The following is an 18,468-nucleotide window of genomic DNA, read 5'->3' on the forward strand; positions in this document are numbered from 1 at the left end:
CCTGTGTGTGTGCAGTTGTGCTTAGGAATGTGTGTTTTCCAAGCACAAGTCACTCCAGACAGCTACAATGTGTTGCAGGAAGTGTCAGTGAGTAGACTGATGGGTTGTAGCTCCTGCTTTAATGTTTGATCCTGATTCTGAAATACTGAATCTATATTCCCATGTTAGAAGGGTTTTAAACTGCAGGTTTCTTCTCTTTGCAGGTGCACAAGGCAAGATCTACACTTTGAACAGGACCTGGACACAGTTTGACAGCAGAATGCCCTGCTCTGCAGCTTGCCTTGAGCTGGAATCACATACAGACCTCAAGATTTCCCTGGAGTTGGCTGGTGACCTAAATGACCATGTGGGGTACTTGAGGGTAAAATGAGCAGAAAGAGGAACATTTTGCACAGCACAAGAGTTACCCCGTGAGGGTGACCCCATGTTGATCCCACAGATTCTGACTCCTCAGAAATCAGAGGTGAAAGGCTCAGGAAAGCTGAAGTGTTGTCCCCACTTGAGAAATCCCCCTGGCTTTTCTAACATGGAAGACAAGATGGATGTAAGAGATGTATTTAAACCCCCGGAAGACAGTTCCTGCCTAAGGGATTTGTCAGAGAATGAGGATGGTCTCATTCACTTTATGGCCAGTGTCACTGCTGGAGAAGCAGAGGAATGCTGCAGCAGGGAGGTGGGTTCCTGCCCTGCAAATGTGATCACTTCTCACACAGACAACTGCTGCTGTCACAGGGAGGACTTTGTGTCTGGTCAGACTCTAGCTGATGTCCAGGCGGGTGACACCCCAGCTGCACCTCTCCCCACTGATACCCCGATCCGTGAGCAGGCAGATGCTCCTCCCACAGGAGGCCACAGGTGCTGTGTCAAAGCTGGTTCTGACAACCCTGCCACTGCTGGGGGAGGTTATCCAGAACAGATTCCAAATGTAAGTGATGACTTTGATGATGACCTGGAATATTTTGAATGTTCAGACGTGCTAACAGTGCATGAGGATGAAATCTGGAAAAAGAAATTACAATTCTTACTAGAAAGTGATGATGAAGATGATTTAAAGCTGAGCAAGGATTGTGATGGGTGTGCTTACTTCCTCGGTGAAATGCCTTGCCTGATTCAAGTGTCAGATGACACTACGCCTATGGATACCACCATTGGCTTCTGTGGTCATCACTCAAAACTCAAAGGAGTAAATGTAAGGAGAGACCCCTCTACGTCCAGCCAGTCAACTCTGCAGCCAGAGATGACTCTCACTGTTGGGCACCACCGGGACAGCAGTTCCAGTCTGCAGGACAAAGAGAAAAGTAAAGTGCCTGAAGCGTCAGCAGCCATTGGAAATGACCATCCCAGGGCTGAAGAAGGAAATAATGGAAGTAGCCACTCAGCTGCAGGATTCCCAAGGGACACATCAAAGCACAAGGATAATGTACCTGCCGAGACAGACACTGCTGGTGGCAGAGGTGCTGCTCTGACAAAGCAGGCTCCAGACACGATGATGGCAGAAAGCACGGACAAGGACTTGTTGGGGGCAAGCTCCTTGCTGCTGGAGGAGGAGGGAGGAGCTGTGCCAGAGGAAAACCCCAGGCGTGCTGTGTGCACCTTGACAGAGAGTCTGCGGATAAACCTCTTCAAGTTCCTGAACCCCAAAGAGCTCTGCAGATACGTAACTGCTATAGGGCAGTCTTTGCAGGCTGCGGCGGAGGTCAGGGAATCCAGTGCTCTGGGTCAAGAAGGTGCCACTGCAACTGGGAGACCCGGGGAGGCAGAAAGCTCCCAAATGCAGCCTAGTGTGTGTCCTGCAGAAGAGGAGGAAAGGAAAAGGACTTGGGGCCTGCCTGAGCACAACCAGATGCCAGCTGAAACCGACTTACCCAGGGTAAGTACAGTGTTTCTCATTGAATAGAAAGAGCTGCTCTGCTGATTTAAATGCACTTTATTCCTGTTTGTCACAAAATCATGGGAAATGGGAATTACTGTGAAAGACACTATTCATGTACTCCTGAATGACAGCTCTGGCTGGGAGGAAATCTGGTGTTGAAAAAGGCCCAAATAAACCATAAGCTGTTCTAATTATAGAGTGAGACAGATAATAGTGAGAGGCACTAATGGGACTGTGGACAGCTGGGCAGGGAAATGTGAAACCCAGGCTGCTGCCCAGGTCTTACCAGAGCAATGTTGTCTTCAACCCACAGAGTTCCTCAAATACCTCTTGTGAGCACAGGGTCTTTTGAGTCACTTTCGTCTCAGTTTGTACTCAAAGAACAGGATTGTGCTACAACAAATCAGCAGGGCTCTGCTCTGAGGGTCTGACAAGCGTGGGAGTTTAGTCCAGAGAGGTCCTGTTGCAAAGGTGGATGGAGCTTTGCTTTAAAATCAAACAATATAAAAGCCAAATACTCCAGCTGAAGTGTAGAATCCAGTTAAGCAGGAAACCCCAACGTGGTGTTCTCCATGTTTCATGATACTGGTAGGAAATCAGCATGGTTGTACAGACTCACACAATGTGCCAACAGTTTTCCTAAGTGGGAGAAGCGGCTCATGCTTTTTGTGTCTCATAGTAAGGACTTGAGATATATAAATGTGGAAGTATGAGTATTAAATCATGAATAATCTCTCACTGACTTTACTGATTGGAAGGTTTGTAGCTGATTGTACAGAGAACAAAACATCTATGACAAAGAAACACAAATCAAATAGGAAAGCAGTATCTGTGTGCACAAAAGGGCTGGAGATGAGCAAAAGCCAAACCTCTGGTTTTACATTTATCAGTGAAGATGGAATTTAGGTGTAGGTTCAAAATCAGGTGGTGTTGAAAATGAGCCAAAAGCATCCTGTATGGAATGTGCTCTTTCTAGCACAGGAAAAGCATGGCCAACTTCTCAGAGCTCCCATATCATAAGCCAGGAGCTCCTCAGCAATCTGTTTGGGTAACCTAAGACAGGCAAGAACAAAATCTACCTCCCATTGCTGCACACAGGTTTATGTGGGCTGTGGTGCGAGCTGGAGCCCAGTGCTGGAGCCCCCTCTGCCAGGAGCAGGGTGGGGGACTCACACAAACCACAGTGACTGCTTTTGGGTTTCCCTCTGCATGTGGTGAGCAGGTCTGCTGAGGGTGCACCACAGCACTCAGTGCCCAGGGATTTACACTTCCCCTTGGAGCCAAGCTGCCTCCAATTGGAACAACCTTTGCAAGTGCTGGACTGGGTGACTTCTGCTGCCATTAGCTGGTGGAGGTGGGAGGCTCCTGGCTCCTCTCCTGTGCTCCTGGTGAAACTCTGTATGTACCTAATGCTTCAAAACAGTTTAATTAATGATAGCTCCTCAAAGCCAACTGTGCCAGTGGTATGGTATGATATTACATCCCATGCGGAGAGCCAGGAAGCTGCCAGTCTGCGGTGTGTCATTCAAGAGCTGGGCTGTAGTGGTCAGTTCAGAAGGTGCTGGTGTCACTCCTGAGTTCCAGAGCCCATGCCTATGGCCTGTTGAATGCCAGTGGTGCTGGTGAGGTGCTGCTGGAACCAGCAGGTTCAAAGGGGTTCCAGGCCAGAAGCAGCATACTCATGCTGATACCCAGAAGAATGGCACATGGAGCATTTTTCTTCCTGCTGATGAGCTTTACTCTTCATCCTGCTGTTATCTGGATGTCACTCGTGTCATAAAATGTGAGACAGAATTGGTTTGGCCTTCCTGGCATAAACTGGTGTCACTTTCAGGTTATTTTAGCTGTTATTGTACCCAAGGAGAGAAGCAGATAGGCAGAAAGACATGGGAAGAGGGTGGAAGGGTAAGAGGGGACGAAGGAGCTGGGACAGTGGCAAAGGAAAAGCAAAAGGAAACTATTTGAAAGGGTGTCACAGCAGTTACAGCAGGTTAACCTGGCCCATGAGGGTTAGCTTGAAACCTAGGGAATGAAACCCATTGAAATCCAGTCTGAATCTTTCTCATTTCTCAGAGTTTTCCACTTCACTGCAAAGTTTTACCCTGTATAAACCCTGTATGCAGAATAACTCACTGTAAGTGGTTTGCGTGCTTCATTTCTGAGTATTATATTCATACTATGTGCCACAGATCTCACAAGAGAGTTTGAGAGGCTACAATTCATCCTTTCTAACAGGCTGGAGGGGTTGGTGGCAGTTAACATCCCATTTCGTCACCTGGGTTGTAGTTGGCTCCAGCCTTTCCTGGGAGCCACACAAATCCATCATCCGTACCACTTCAGAGCTGTGCTGTGAGCCCATTGCTCTGGGTTGCTGTCAAAGGCAGAGGCCTCTTTCTGTCCTTTGAAATCCTATATTCTTTCTTAACATCCTCTTTTTCTGCCTCTCCAGCAGGAATAGCAGTGTGCTGGCAGGCTGTCAGTGAGCATCTGCAGGAAAAACTGCAGCTCATGTCTTTTGTTCCACCTAAAGCACTAGGAATACCTGCAGGTATTGAGTTCTTTAGCAATAAAGGCAGGTGAGCCATTTAAACCAGAGTGTTATTTCAGGAGAGAGGAACTGTTTCCCTTGGAACTCTCCTTCAGAATCATGTGTTTGTCTAATGAAACCCTCCCAGATATGGCACTAAATGTATGTTCAGGCTCTTGAGCTGCCCCAGTCTCTGGTTCTGTTTGGCCTCTCTGCAGATGTTTTTGGCCTAAACTTCCCTATGAACACCAGCATCAACCCTTCCCAGTCAGGCTTCCTGTGCTGGTTTCCTCTTTTATACATGTGGGTCCCAGACTAGCCATTAACCATCCCCAGGGTGATTTCCCTTAGAAATCGTAAACGAACCACCCCAGAAGCTGCATGTGTGGCATCAAACCCTAGACACCTGAGAGAACAGGGAGCAAAACCCAATTGCAGATGGATAGATCCAGAGCTCTTTCCTGACTTGAGCAGGAGGCACCATTGGGCACCTGAGGGACAGCAGTTGTGGAGCTCAGCTTCCCAGGCTCAGGGGTTCAAGGTAAGCATGCACTGGTAAAGGACCTGGTGCTGAGCAGCCTGTGCCTCTTCTGCACACAGCAGCTCATGGAATCCTTCATTCCATGTCCCTCCCTAAGGAGCAGCACTTCTGAGCTGTGTGCCTGCCAGCACTCACTGCACACACACAGCAATGCTGCACCCCAGAGGACTCACCCAATGGGTGTCACAGGGGCTCATTTCTGCTGTCATCCAGCACATCCTTACACGTTAACAAATACCCATGGGTGAAACTGGGACTTCCAAGGGAAAATCCCAACCCAGAGCAGTTATGATGTTGAGCTTGTAGCTGGGTAAAAGCTACAGCTTTGCTGTGGGTGGAAGATGCTCATCACCTCCATGAAATTGATGTAGTGCTGTTGAGAACCAGGGAAAACCCTGGCAACAAAAGCTTGGCAGGGACTCTGGGACAGGAATTTAGAGTGAAAGCTCAGTGCTGTGGAGAATGGGGAGCAGTTGAACAGGGTTTGTGTCAGGCAATTTGGCTCAGTTGAGGAATGGATTGTTCCTGCATAAAGTGACTGTTTGGAAAACTTTGATACAGGTTCTAAATCTGTATCAAAATCCAGGATTCTGGTTTCACCCATTAAGTTGATAGTTTGATTGCTGACAGCTACTAAAACCCCAAAGAAGGAACATTTCAAGCCAGGACTCCAGTCCAGGCCTGTGTCAAGCAGCAGTTCTGGGTCTGAGTTACATTTCTCTTTTCTTCTTTGTAGAATAAAGGTGCTGATGTTCAGATCTCTGCTCAGACCTGCGAAAGGCTGTGCATGGAGCCCCAGATGGAAAAGGAAGGCATCTTTGGATCTTGTGAGAGTGCAGGAGCCATCCAACCAGCTCCAGAAGTGCTTTGCACTGAAAGGACATCACAAGCAAAGAGTGACAATGTACAGACCGACTCTCAATACCATAGTGAGAAGGGAGGAAGTTGTCACCAACAAGTCTTCTGTGAGCAAGGAATGAATGTTGTTAGTGGTGGTGTTTCACCTTTCCCTGTACGGGACATGGGCTCTGCTCCTGACAAACAAGAATGTTTGTGTGCTGTTCTCTCTTCTGCAAAGCTCTGTGATGAGCCAAGGGAGGGAAGGCAACAGTGCAGCTTTGACTCACAGGGTAGCAATGACACAGATACTTTCTGCAGTCTCTCCTCTGAAGAATCTGTGCTTGAAGCTCAGACCAAGTCAGGCCTGGAATGTGGAGAACCTGCGTGCAGAGGAGGTGCTGATATATCTACAGTGCATGACAAGCTGTGGCAGCTTCTTCATGAAGATGAGGAGTCAGACTGTCAAATCCCATGTGAAACCAGGGGCATCACAAGCTTAGAAATCAGGCTGACAGGTACCAAAGTCCCAGAATTGCACTGTGCACAGAAGACCTCTTCTGATCCTCCTTTGCCAGAGGAGCAGGAGCCTGTTACACAGCCAGATAGTAGACAAAGAACAGAGGAAGGTGTCTGCACCGACTCTAATATCCTACTTAAAGCAGATGGAGCGTCCATAGGAGACACTTGTCTTGCAGAAGTGGTAGAAACAGATGGTGTGTGTCTAGATTCTAGCACTGGAAATAAACCAGAAGCACCGTCATCCGTTTGTGTTACAGCAAATAGCATCATCTTAAATCCAGGGGAGTACTTGGAGCAGGAGCCAAATCCCATGTTACCTAACAGCGGTGGATCCATACAGATGGCTGTTGCTGGGGAAGGAGAGCTTCCCATTAACCATGCTTCCCAAACATGTGAAACAGGTTCTCCTGGAAGATTAAAGGATGCTCAGAGTGGCGATCATGACAAAGAAACTCCAGATAAGTCTCATGGGACAGTTGGTCAGTTACTTCCCACTGAGCACAACGTATCCTTGATGGATGAGACTGTAACTGGTAAAAGCTGTAATTTTAGAGACTGTTACCCAGCCAGGGAAGAGCTGCCTGATTTCCCTGGGGATAAAGCCTTTTTCCCCAGTGGAAACACCAACCAGCTGCCACTTGAGGAACCCTCTTCTGTCAACACCTTACCTGAAAGTTATGGAGTGAGTTCACCAGAGAAAGGAAACCACTCAGCCCTGAATGCACAGAGCAACACTGATCCTGACAGTGATCTCCCTTCAAGGAATGACTGTCGCAATTCCCAAGTTGTCTCTAATGCACAGGAAAATCTTACTGTAATTGAGACTCCTGAAAGCATCACACATAAGAATCCACTGCAAACCGCAGACCAACTGCCAGAAGTAAAAACCCAAGGAGTAGCATTCACCCTCTCTCCTGGGGATGTGGTTTTAAGGGATTTGAACGTAGAATTGTGTAAGGCAGGAGGAGAACAGAGAGAGATTGGCAGGGCTGGAGCTCCCTGTGTCTCAGGAGCTGGGCATGCCTCAGGGAGCCAGGCTGCAGCTGCCCCTCGCAGTACATCAGAACATCTGGGGGTTGGTAACAGCCCCTTCAAGTCTGATGGAGAATTAAAAGCTGAGCCCATCAAGTGGAAACACAACACAGCAAAGAGTGGGCATGTAGCTGCTGGGGCTAAGAAGAAGTTACCTCCAGCATCACTGTCCAAAAAGCCCCGTCTGGAGGAGAGAGGAGATGCCTGCAGTGATCCTGCCCTTGCCACAAAGCCTGTGAGGAATGAGGCAGGAGTGAGTCAGAGAGAAGATAGAAATGAGCAAAGGAAACTCACTGTGAAAAAGGAGAGCAAAGGTAAGAGAAGGTCGAGTTTCATTTCTGTTCTTTCCCATGTTCTGGCTGCAGTTTGACATTCAAATTCAAGCACTCTGCAAGCCTCCTTTGGTGTAAGCCATATCCTGCCCTCACTGGTTTTAACCTCCAGCTCTGTGAGCTGCTACACTGTGGCTCCCAAACACAGTCACCCTGCCTTAGTTACCAGCTGGTTTTATTACTAGCCAAGTAGTAGTGTTATTAGTAGTGCCACATGTTGTGCAGTCCTGACTGGTGACTGCTGCTGGGTCTACATTCCTCTTACCACTGTTGTGAATGACACTGCTGAAGTCAGCAATATTAAACTGGAACGGCATACAAGTGAAAGGAGATTCAGGTTGCTGCCAGGTAAACCAAGATACAGATAGGAGCAGCAGCAGTGTTAACAGCTGGACAGATGTTTGTGGTTTCTGTGGGTGCTTTGCAAGGACTTTCGACATAAAATAATCAGAGCAACACTGAACAGGGTCTAAAGCAGCACAACTGTGAGAGATTCTCATTACACTGTGCTCTGGGGAGAGTTCTGCTTCCCAAATCACATTAAAACCTCCAATCTTTTCTCTGTTGGAAGATGAGTCCTTTGCCTAGAGCCGAATGTGTGGGAGGAGAGACACATTCTGCACAGCACAGTAAGCAGGCTGCAGGCACTGAGAGGTGCCTGAGCTCTTGCCATGTACCTGAGGCTGTGCTTGGAAAGGTTTTAAGCATTCAGGCCTGCAGCAGATGAGGCTGATTCTCCTTCACCTGCTCCTGATGTGCTTCAGTCCAGATTGAAATCAGTGTCTGTACCTCAGAGTCGTGCTGGCTCTGCCCCAGCATTGTGGGGAGGTTGAAATGATTCCTTTGGTACATGCTCAGTGTTCTCCTTTGTGTTATTTACAGCTGGACGAGGGAGGACTTGGTGTCAGGACAGTGGTAGTTCTATTTGCAGTTGTGTCACATACTGCCTGTGTCATTTTAGCCCTGATTCAGCAAGATCCATAGGCTTAAGGACTTAAGTGACTACAAGTTAAACATAGCAGTGAATTCCAGGTGCCTTACCCCTCATGCTGGATCCAGCATTCCTTCAGCATTAGCTGAGGAAAGATAGACTGCGGGCATGGGATCCCCCCCAGGGGCCTTGTGTCATGCCAGCTCATTCGCAGGATTAACACAGGAGGAAACAGAACGTCTTGCATTGTACGTCCCTTATATCTAGCAGGGGTGGCTCACTGGAGCACAGGGATGTGTCATGATCCCAAAACCCTTCCTTAAGTATATGTTGATTCACTTTCTTTCCGAGTAGCCTCCGTCCTTCTGCTCACGCCATGCCCACGTGCTGGGAGCTGGTAAGAAGTCCTAGCAGAGAACCAGGCCGGGCAGAGGCTTCTCCTCCCCTAACCTAGAATCATAGAATCAACTGGGTTGGAAAAGACCTGTAAGATCAGCCAGTCCAACCCTTACCCCAGGACTGCCGAGGCCACCAAGACTGCCAGGAACCTGAGGGCTTGGATTTGTCAGCCAAAGAACCAGATGCCCTGTGGCTGGAAAGGTAGGGACTTTCCTTCAGGTGGGAAGCTAATACTTTGGAACTGAAGTGGCAAAGGCCACTGACAGTACCAGATGCAGGTATCTTATAGTGTGGGGTCCTCCCTCCAGCTGGGCTTTAGGGGACATCGCTGCATCTCTGAGAGCCTCATCCTGGCAAGGTGCGATACAAGAACACCTTGAGACTGAGCATCTCTTCGGGCTTCAAGGCTTTTCTCTCAAAGGCTTTTTTAGCTGGTCCTTTAGGCAGAGAGAGTGTGTTTTGGTGAGGAAATGATTTAATGTCAATGCCTTTTCAGTCTAGAATCTCCCTTGGGTCCCATTCTATCAATTCAAAGTGGGGCACTGAATCAGTCTTAAAACCTCTGTATTTTAAAGCATTGCTTTCTGCATCAGATAACTCATGTTTAGTTACCAGTGTTGCCAGATTCACATTCTTAACATCTTCCAATCACTCTGGAATTCCTTTTAATGCCAAAGCAACATCTCCTAATCCTAAACTGTGGCTCTTCTGTTCCAAGCTCCCAAGCTGCTGAAGGGAATCCAGGCGGAACTCTTCCCTGACTGCTCTGGGAATATTAAGCTGTGCTGTCAGTTTGGTGACATTCACAGTGACTCCACTATTACCTGGACTAAAGATTCCAAGTTACTGGCTCGGCTGCAGAGGAGGTGAGTGGATGTTCCTGAGTAGTTTCTGAGTAGCTTTTGGGTACATGTGCCAGTGATTTACTCTTGTGCCTCTTAAGAGGATTAGTGTGCTAGGTGCTCTTCACACAGAGCATTAATAGTGGTCCTTGTTCGCATTCCATGTTACTTCATAGGATAAATGTATCTCAGACTGTTGGGAATAACATGAAATACATAACAGAGATTTAAAGCCATTTCTAGCTACAATTCTTACTTCCAAAATATTCAGTATTGTTCCATGGAGATCTCCCTTCATCCCAGCCACAGTCTAACTAACTGGTTTGGACCCAAGCACTGTTCCTTCTTTGGGAAATATATATGGGATAATCAGGGAAGATCTTCTGAAAGTATTGATGTGGGAAATGACCATGTTCTGTTCCAGTGCCCAAGATGACTCTCCTGTCTCATTGGCAATAGCTAAAGCCAGTAACAAAGACCAGGGAATGTATTACTGCTGCTTGAACAATATGTATGGGAAGGTGACTGCTGAGTTTAATCTGACTTCAGAAGGTAAATCCCATTTATCATTGTAAGGAATAATGACACTGGCAGTTCTCGTTCATATTATTACTACAAAATGTGTTTCTTTGTTTCCTTGTAGTATTAGAACATCTCTCAAGTTTCCAGAACTGTGAAGGTAAGTAAAAGTGACTTGAATTCGTGGCAGTTTTGGAGGGGAAATACCCTCATGTAGGATGCAGTGGCTTGTGCAGGTGTTGGAGCACCCACCATGACAAGCTGTTGGCTTGCACTTAGCTGTGGAGCTTCAGTTAGTGCAGCAAGCAGTGCAATAGCATCCCCTCATGTCTTGCAGACACACACACCAAGTACATGAGGACACGTGCTCACCTGCTCTGTAACTATACTCCAAGAGAAAGATGGCCATGAAGCTTTGGAATGCTTTCCCTCTATGTTAACTTGTGTTTAATCACACTCAGTGTATGTCTTGCTGTGCTGCAGCTAAAGATAGTGCATTGCAACTGAGTTTATAATTTCTCAATAGTGTGCAGTAGTGTAGGGAATCCAAACCAGAGAGAGCTGCAAAGCCTTCACTGCTGTGTAGCACGCACCTTTGCTGTCCTATTTAGCTTCTTCACTGATGTTCCTTGAAAAGAACCACTTTAAATGCCAGCCTGCAGCACTGGAGCTGATGCAGTGAGGGTGGCTGGTACTGGGAAAGGTGTTCCCATTATGGCCATACTGGATAAGGACTAGACTCTTTCAGCTGAGTGAACATGTTGGCAGCTTTTGTCATCTTTACCTTTTGCTACACTCTGTATTCTCTCCTTGTGAGTCACCTTTCTCCATGCTGACTTCAAATGGTAGAGGCAACAAGGTACATGTAGAGCAGGGTTCCAAGCCCTTACTAACACAGGTGAGGTCATGTGCTGGGTTTCCGCTGAGCATTTTCCTCCTGCTATGGAGGGCTGCATTTGTTCTTCCATGCCCACCCTGTGGCTGTAGGAGGATGCTGTGCAGAACACAGTGGCTTTGTGTTGTAGGTATGGAGGAAATTGAGTTCATGCAGCTCATGTTTAGAGAGGATTTCATCAGTGACAGCTATTTTGGAGGGAACCTGCGTGGAGTGATAGCCACAGAAGAGCTTCACTTTGGAGAAGGCATGCACAGGAAAGCCTTCCGAAGCAGAGTGATGCAGGGGCTTGTGCCAGTGTTCAGCCCTGGGCACCCCTGTGTGCTCAAAGTGCACAATGCCATCACCTATGGGACCAAGAGTCAGGATGATCTGGTGGAAAAGAACTACAACCTTGCACTGCAGGTAAGCTCCCCTTTGGCAGCAGGAATCGTGGGGAAAGCAGCCTTCAAATATTCAAACAGCTCATCTGTTAATGTGTGGAGTAATATTCCATAGGTGTGTCTCTTTGTAACATAGGAATGCTACGTCCAGAATACTGCAAGAGAGTATGCAAAGATCTATGCAGCTGAAGCTGAACCCTTGGAAGGCTTTGGAAAAGTACCAGAGTGAGTATATATCTGTTTTATATACATCTACACATACGTACTGTCCTGGGCCACAGCTGCCCATTGTAATTCCTAAAGAAGAAAGAGGAATTCTGAGGACAGTGTTACAGCTGGAGTCATGACCTGCATAATACTGAGTATCAGGGTGCTGAGAGAGGTTCCATTCCCATGAGAGGAGGATAATAAGGAGCACAGACAATAAGTAGCAGGCAAAAGGCCTGTTTTGATATACATTTAGAGGAGAGTATTCATGGTAGTGTGGCAGCAGCTACCCCTTTGGCACTGTTGATCCAAGATATAAGACTTTGGTAACCAAGAGAAATAAGCTCATAGAGGATAACGTGATTATGTTCTGGAGGTACCAGCCCTATCGAGATGTCTCCTGGTGTGGTTTAGGCTTAGCTATTACTCCCTCTCTGAGATGACTGGCTACTCTGTCTCTTACTCCTTCATTGACAGAAGTCTCTGGATTTTACTAGTCTTATCCCTTGCTTTCAGGATCATTCCTATTTTCCTTGTCCATCGCCCTGCCAACAACATCCCCTACGCGACAGTGGAGGAGGAGCTGGTTGGGGAGTTTGTGAAGTACTCCGTCAGGGATGGCAAGGAAGTGAACTTCCTGAGGAGGGATTCTGAGGCTGGCCAGAAGTGCTGCACCTTCCAGCACTGGGTCTATGAGAAGACCAATGGGAGCTTGCTTGTCACTGACCTGCAAGGTGAGTTGTGTGAATGCATGGTACAGGCTGGTGGCTCTCCCAGGCAATGCCTGTAACTGCAGTGTGCCTGTGCCTGTTTTATGCAGCATCTCATGCAGATTGGAACAAAAGATAGGAGGCAGAGGTGGGGTGTTTTCTTTTCTAGCCTTCAAAGAGAGAAGGAAGGAGAAGAAATGGCTTCCTCACATTTCTTAATGCTTAATGGTCTTGAGATCATCATTTTCCTGTACAGAAAGCTGCATCTTCAGGACTGGGTTTTGCCTAGAGACAAGTCAACAAAGGGATAGGTTTAAACCCCTGAGTGTTTGGAGATACTGAATGAGAAAGGGTTTGGGCTCTTGCATCCAGAAAGTGAAAGTCAGGTTGCCTGACTATTGCTATTTGATTCGCAAAACAAATAAGCAGTTAAGAACATTTTAGTCTGAGTTTGCAAACATCAAACACACAAAGCCCATAAATAAATATACACAGGACAGGTGTCAGCCGAGATTGTGTCTGCTTCTTAAAACCAAAATGTAACCCTCCTTACCCCACGGACTGCCTGCACAGGGCACAAGTTGCACGCTACTTATCACCTACTATCTGTGAACTACTGGTCTGAGACTGACCTCTAGGATTTGCAAGTGCTACAGAGCACAAGGATCCTGGTTTTATTGGGATACCTTCAGATGCTTGTGCAAAATGGTGACAAATAATGCAAGCCATGAATCAATGAGCAATATTTAATGCCTCTAGATTTGGTGCTATTCCAGTGTAACACAAGTTCTCTGTTTCCTTGCTGCTTGTAGGTGTAGGAATGAAGTTAACCGACGTTGGCATAGCAACACTGGCCAAAGGGTGAGTGCAAAATGCTTTCTTCACAGCATGGCTTTGCTTTGCACATCAATCTCTTCTCAGTGCGTGCTGGGGGAGGCTGCACTGAAAGCTATTCTTGCTTCAATGTGGAAGAAAAGCATCCTCATCTGACTCTTTTAACTCCTTTTGGATCATATTTGTGGGAACCACCTATGGGGGAAACACATTCATGTTGTTCTAAAAGGGCTACACTGTAGGCTGGGCTTTTCTTTTGCTTCATGCCTCCCTCAAAATATGCTTGTTCAAAGGGTGCTTCATGCATGAAATCGAGGTCTCTGCTGGCTTACAAGGAGGTGAGGCACTTTGCTTGGTGGTCCATCAGCTAGAGGAAGGCAGGGCTGGAAAAACAGAGCCAGCACTGGCTCCAGCTCAGGATATTTAAGTAGACCTGTTTCCTGGTAGTTTTACAATGGCTTCAGGTCTTTATGGGTGATTTAAGCCTTTGTGTAAACCTATAGGCCTTTAATGTTCTAACTTTCTCTTAAGTCTGTTGATTAAAGCTTTAGTTACACCACAGGCCAAAGGAGCCATTGACAGGAACAGGCAGTGCTGCTGGAAAGGGGCAGAGGAGGGGGATCAATGCCTTCAAATTAATGTTCTGCTTTGAGAAACTGATTCCAGTTTAGTATTTATACTAAAGGAGAAGAACCTCACAGTATTTGTTACATTATGAATCTGGGAAAACCCTTAACGTTTGCAGCTGGCATCCATTCAGTCCTTCCATTGAGCTGCGGAGCCAAAGTGAAAGCAGGTTAAATGAAGTTACATCATCCACTTATAAAACACAAGCCATGAAAGTTTTATCTAGGCAACACTTGCCTGGAATCAGATTTATGGAAGTGCTTTAATGGGTGATGTTGTCCAGCTCACTGTGGGCAATTCCTCCTACAGAAACACATTGGCTAGGGAAGAGGAGGTGCAGTTAGAAATGACTATGCAGTGCAAGCTGTAGGAAGGATTCTGTGATCACCTATGATCATTTATAAGAGAATATCATTTCCCTTCCTGAGCAACCTCTTAAAATGAGTGTCATTTTGGCTGTCATTTAGCTGATGACATTGCTGCAAGACAGCAGATATTTTCTGGTCCTGTTGGGAGAACAGGCAGAGTCCTACTTAGCCACAAAATACAGTGTGATGCTGGTGTGATTTTAAGATCCAAAAGTGATTTTTGATATAATTGCTATAGAAATTGCCAGGAATTACCCCCTTTGCAGGGGAAGGACCTCACTGATCACAGCCAGGTTCTTACCTCCAATTCTTCTAAACCCGGGCCAGTCCCATCAAGGCAAAGCAGCGATATCCTTGGGGGATGCTTCCGTGGTTCTTGAGGAATTCTTCCAGGTTATTCTGCTCTTTTACCCTTCCTATGTGTGTTTTACCAGTGAGCTGAAACCCGAAAGAACCCAGAGCAAAGTGTCAGTGGTTCCTGCGCTGCAGAAGCTGCAATACAGCTTCTGTCAGCAGAGGGCAAAGCCTGACTAGAAATCACGCAGCCTGGCAGGGATTTCAGAGGAGCCCTGGGACAAGCGGCACTCCTTTGAACGAGGTCTGTTGTAGAGGCTTTGGCTCTGGTAAGCAAGAAGTGCCCAGATATTTATCCAGGCACAAAGAGGAGGAACTCAGGAACACGGTGACCCACGGTCATGGTGTTTGGTGGGAGTGGTGTTTACCACATGGGGACCTGACAGTCGGCTTTGAGGGCACTGGTGAATTTAGTTTAACTCCACATGGCAACCAGAGCCACTGAATGCGGAGGCTGAGCCTGGGGCCAAATCCAGCACTTCAGGTTTAAGGAAGATTTGGTTTGGGTCAGGTTTGGAGGATGGAATTCTGTCTAGGTTTTATTATCAAACATCTAGTCGGTGAGTAATAGTGTGTGCTGTGCAAAATAACACACTCATGTTTCTCAAGGCTTGGAAGGGGCAGTAGAATGGAGACCTTCCTCACTTACACTTGCCACAAGCTATAGAGTGCTTTGAATCAAGTTCACAGGTCCTGCCAGATTAGAACAAGCTGTGGGCACCAGGTCTGTGCAAGACAAAGCACATCTGGAGGCACACAAGGGGGGCCTGTGGGAGCCCTTGGGCTGTCTGTGGATTTCCTTGGTCTGCGGGCACCCTGCAGAGTCAAAGCAGGCTCATTCATCCTCTCAGCTCCCAGAGGGCAGGAGAGTTACCTGGGGCACATCTGGAGCCGCAAGGACAAATGCAAACTGTTGTGTTAAGAGAAGGGAAGGGGGGATGGCTCATTGGGGAGCAAAGCTAGGGAATAAAACCCCTCACATGGTCTGTCTCTTGCTCACAAGGTTGTTGTGCCCTTGCTGCAGCTATTTTTTGCACTTGTTGAGTTCTATAGCTGTAGTTAGTTTAGCAGAGCCTTCAATTGTAGGTTTAAAGTGTCTCCTACTCAGAGTACCCTCTCAGCTACTGTTTCTGCTCCTGGTTAAGATGTTCCTCCAAAGACATACAGGAAATTCCAAATACAGGTAGGAAAGGCATTTAGACAGACTTGTATTCACTGCATGAGAAAAGCTAAACCTTTTCATTCCAAGATGATTTCCACAAAGAAATGAGTATTCTCAGAATGTAACAGCATGAGAAAAGCACATGAAGAAGCCACCAGCTCCATTTTAGCTGGTTCCTGGAGCCAGGAGCAGTGGTATCAAGAGGTTTTCTTGCTGAGCACAGCCAGGTTAGCCCCCGGAACTTAGGAGCATACATACCTGAAGCTCCTCTGGTAAAGGAGCTCAAGGATAAAGCCTCAAGTCTATTATTTCTCCAAAGGAGGGAGAGAACAGTTCATGCCCTGCTGAGCTCAACAGTGGCTCCCCACTTCAGCATCCTTTGGGTAAACCAGCACAAACCTTACTTGGAGAGGAGAGGAAAATAAGCTCTTAGCCCTTTCAGGTTCATCTGGCTGCCTATGGGAGTTGGCTGAGTAGTTTCTCTGGAGCAGGCTCACAATGTGGTTGTTAGAGATGCAGAATAGGGCAGTTAGATATAAATGGAGGCAGCCATCATCCCTTTTCGCAAGGTATTTTGTTATCTTTTCCACATTGGCACCATCCTTCTGTAGAAGAAATCCTTAGCTCTCAGAAAGAGCTTGACCTTCTCAGAGCACCACCATTTTCTTTAGCACTCCGCAGCCTGCAGCAGAAAGGAAGTTCTCTGGAATGCTGCAGTGAGCAGGTTGTGTTCGTTTCAGTGCTAAAGCTTGTTGGGTTTGTGCAGTGATAACTCACAGCTCACATCTGAGGACATTGTGTGTCCAGTGAACCAGGAGAATAGGGTTGAACATGCACTGGAAAAGGATCCTGGTAGTCAAGTCTATAAGAGAGGAGCATGGCACACAGGATAGGTACATGTTTGGATGGAAACAGCTTATGGTTCTGACAACACCTTGTGCAGCAGCTTTGTCACTTCATGGTGGTCAAGAGAACTGCCTCTAGTTGTAGAATTCATTTCTATGTTACTGAGACAAAGCTAGCTAGCAGACAGCTGCATTCTCAGCTGACTGGAATGAAGAATAGTAGCCAGGGAGCTCCAGGACTTTGCCTCTTTAATCCTTTTCCCTCTCTGCCACTGCTTGTTGCCTGGTTTCCTTCCCCTCCCAATGGCTGGGTTTGTTTCTCTGTGGCAGAAACAGCAGTGCTTGGTGTTCTCCAGTTGCTCATGACCAGCAGGCACGCTCTGCCTCCCTATGCTGAAAATGAACTTTGAAATACCATATGGCTTTTTCTTTTCTTTGTTGCTACAGATACAAAGGGTTTAAAGGCAACTGCTCCTTTTCCTTCATCGAGCAGTTCAGAGCCCTCCACCAGTGCAATAAGTACTGTGAGATGCTGGGGCTGAAATCCCTCCGAACCTCTCACCAGAAACAGAGGAAAGCAACAGCTGTGAAAAGCAAAACCCTTCCAAACTCATCATCTATGAAGAAAACAGTGCCCAAAAAAGCCAGAGAACCTAGAGACTTCATTGCTTCAGAGCACTGAGTTGCACTGTCTCACCCTCTGGAACCTCCTCCTGACCTGTAGTAGTGGTGGGCACCAATGACCAGGGGGGACAGCTTCAGGCTTTTGCCTCCTGACATCATTCTGGAGTCATCCTCATGCTGATGCCAGCAGCAAAGGAAGGAACTGATTCCATGGTCGTGGCACCGGGGATTTAACACCAGGCAAGGTTTTGAAGACACACTAAGCCATCCACCTGGAGTATCATACAACCCTTCTATGACTTGGTGTCTGCACATTTTGAGACTGGACATGGAGTGCAGCACATGTCACAGGAGAACATCTTCCCTTCCTTGTGTCTGTGTCTGTGACTCTGTGGGTTCAGCTGCTAGAAAACATCCACGTATTTCAGCTGCCACTTACTACAAGTTTTGCACAGTGTTGTTGCTCAGGCTGCTATAGAGAATTTGTTTTCTTTCCCAGATCTTTGTGTATTGTAATCCCACTATAATCTCCCTCTTGTAATTGTTTCTCCCATTTACATGTCTTTTAATACAAGACAAAGCCATTCATGACCGGAGGTATCTGTCTTCTTTCCCATTTCCCATTAGTTAGCATATTTAAGGTCTTCACTAAGTGATGTCATCAGTTTAAAGTGGGCAACTTGTGTGATTCTCCAGAGAATTCCTTTCAAGCTTCCTTGAATCCAAGTTAACCCCATGACAGCACTGTTGTAGGGTAGAGGTATGGAGTCTGCGTATTGTCACACAGCTACAAGCTGAAATAAACCTTTACCCACAGGGGTATTTTACCTCACAGCACTTCCAACTAGAAGTACCAAGGCCTCTCTGTGTGGCTTAGAGACAGAACCTCTCTGCTGAAGAGAAATGATTCATTCAGGATGCCTAGGCCAGAGCTGGAGAAGGATACTGAGCTCCATTGACCTGAATGTAGCTTACATGGAGATTCGCAGGCAGAGGAGGGAAGGATGCGCACCAGAGGATGCAGTGAGTTCACTGGAAGTGGCTGTACAAGATACAGTGTGTAACAGAGCACAGAAACACTGGGCATTGGCATGGTTCTGTGAT

General features: G+C 47.0%; 1 protein-coding gene across 1 annotated transcript; it reads left to right on the forward strand.

Moving 5' to 3' along the window:
- Positions 1-526: 526 nt before the first annotated feature.
- On the forward strand, positions 527-17,960 carry LOC136004390 (alpha-protein kinase 2-like). Its single transcript, XM_065660846.1, has 10 exons — positions 527-1,870; positions 5,678-7,646; positions 9,713-9,860; positions 10,261-10,388; positions 10,480-10,515; positions 11,381-11,655; positions 11,770-11,858; positions 12,357-12,574; positions 13,363-13,411; positions 17,188-17,960. The coding sequence occupies exons 1-10, from the start codon at positions 527-529 to the stop codon at positions 17,420-17,422; spliced, it is 4,491 nt and encodes a 1,496-aa protein (XP_065516918.1). The 3' UTR covers positions 17,423-17,960.
- Positions 17,961-18,468: the final 508 nt, after the last annotated feature.

This window comes from Lathamus discolor, chromosome W, assembly GCF_037157495.1.
Source record: "Lathamus discolor isolate bLatDis1 chromosome W, bLatDis1.hap1, whole genome shotgun sequence".
In the NCBI taxonomy this organism is placed as follows: Eukaryota; Metazoa; Chordata; class Aves; order Psittaciformes; family Psittacidae; genus Lathamus; species Lathamus discolor.